Raw genomic sequence first — 1312 nt, forward strand, 5'->3', positions numbered from 1 at the left:
AAAAGACAAGAGAAGAGACGTAAGGACCAGTGGTAAGATTAGAGGGGGTGAGGGGGGGGGGGGGGCATAAGCATGATTATACAAAAGACAAGAGAAGAGACGTAAGGACCAGTGGTAAGATTAGAGGGGGTGAGGGGGGGGGGGGGCATAAGCATGATTATACAAAAGACAAGAGAAGAGACGTAAGGACAAGGTAATTTGGTGGGGTAAGATCGATTGCCTACTCTCTATTAGTATTTCTAGTTATGTCAACATTCTAAACGAGGTAACAGACGACGAGTTCGATACGCAACTTAGCTTTAATTATTCTCTGATGTATATTTGGTCTGCCGGATCTTGTAGGTGGTGACTATTCGGATCAATCGTTATTTATTCTAGCTTTCTTTTCTATCCACAGATACATGTATCAATTTTTCTTTCGCGTTATCGTTAGGGAATATGCTAAAAGTGTTTAGGGGTTGAAGGACAATTCCACCCTATCTTCACAATGTCAACCTTGTCTTATACCTTGACTGCAACAGCTATATTTCTTGTATCATGGCAGTTTGCAAGTATAAGACAAAGTTTGTAATAGCTTGACATTGTGAAGATGAGTCAAGGTATAAGACAAAGTTTGTAATAACTTGACATTGTGAAGATGAGTAAAGGTATAAGACAAAGTTTGTAATAACTTGACATTGTGAAGATGAGTCAAGGTATAAGACAAAGTTTGTAATAGCTTGACATTGTTAAGATGAGTCAAGGTATAAGACAAAGTTTGTAATAGCTTGACATTGTGAAGATGAGTAAAGGTATAAGACAAAGTTTGTAATAACTTGACATTGTGAAGATGAGTAAAGGTATAAGATGTAGTTTGTAATAACTTGACTTTGTGAAGATGAGTAAAGGTATAAGATGAAGTTGTTAATAGCTTGACATTGTGAAGATGAGTAAAGGTATAAGATGAAGTTTGTAATAACTTGACATTGTGAAGATGAGTAAAGGTATAAGATGTAGTTTGTAATAACTTGACATTGTGAAGATGAGTAAAGGTATAAGATGAAGTTTGTAATAACTTGACATTGTGAAGATGAGTCAAGGTATAAGACAAAGTTTGTAATAGCTTGACATTATAAAGATGAGTTTTACCCCTTACACATTGTTAATAATGTTTATTTGGTACAGTAGGGCCACGTTCAATCGGTCGCAGACAATCCGGAAATCCCGATACTTGTACGTTTGATTTTTTTATTAGGCACGGAATACATATTATGTATAAGTACCCGTTAATCTGATGATCTCGTTTCCTTTTCAGGACGACTCTGATTGACAA

At 36.1% G+C, this 1312-nt stretch overlaps 1 protein-coding gene across 1 annotated transcript; it reads right to left on the minus strand.

Moving 5' to 3' along the window:
• Positions 1-535: 535 nt before the first annotated feature.
• Positions 536-1036, minus strand: LOTGIDRAFT_144584 (hypothetical protein; the record flags this gene model as incomplete). The annotated part of the gene is made up of 1 exon (XM_009055464.1): positions 536-1036. A coding segment is annotated over one exon (501 nt), but the record flags the coding sequence as incomplete, so codon positions are not given.
• Positions 1037-1312: the final 276 nt, after the last annotated feature.

Source organism: Lottia gigantea (genome assembly GCF_000327385.1).
Source record: "Lottia gigantea unplaced genomic scaffold LOTGIsca_242, whole genome shotgun sequence".
Lineage (NCBI taxonomy): Eukaryota > Metazoa > Mollusca > Gastropoda > Lottiidae > Lottia > Lottia gigantea.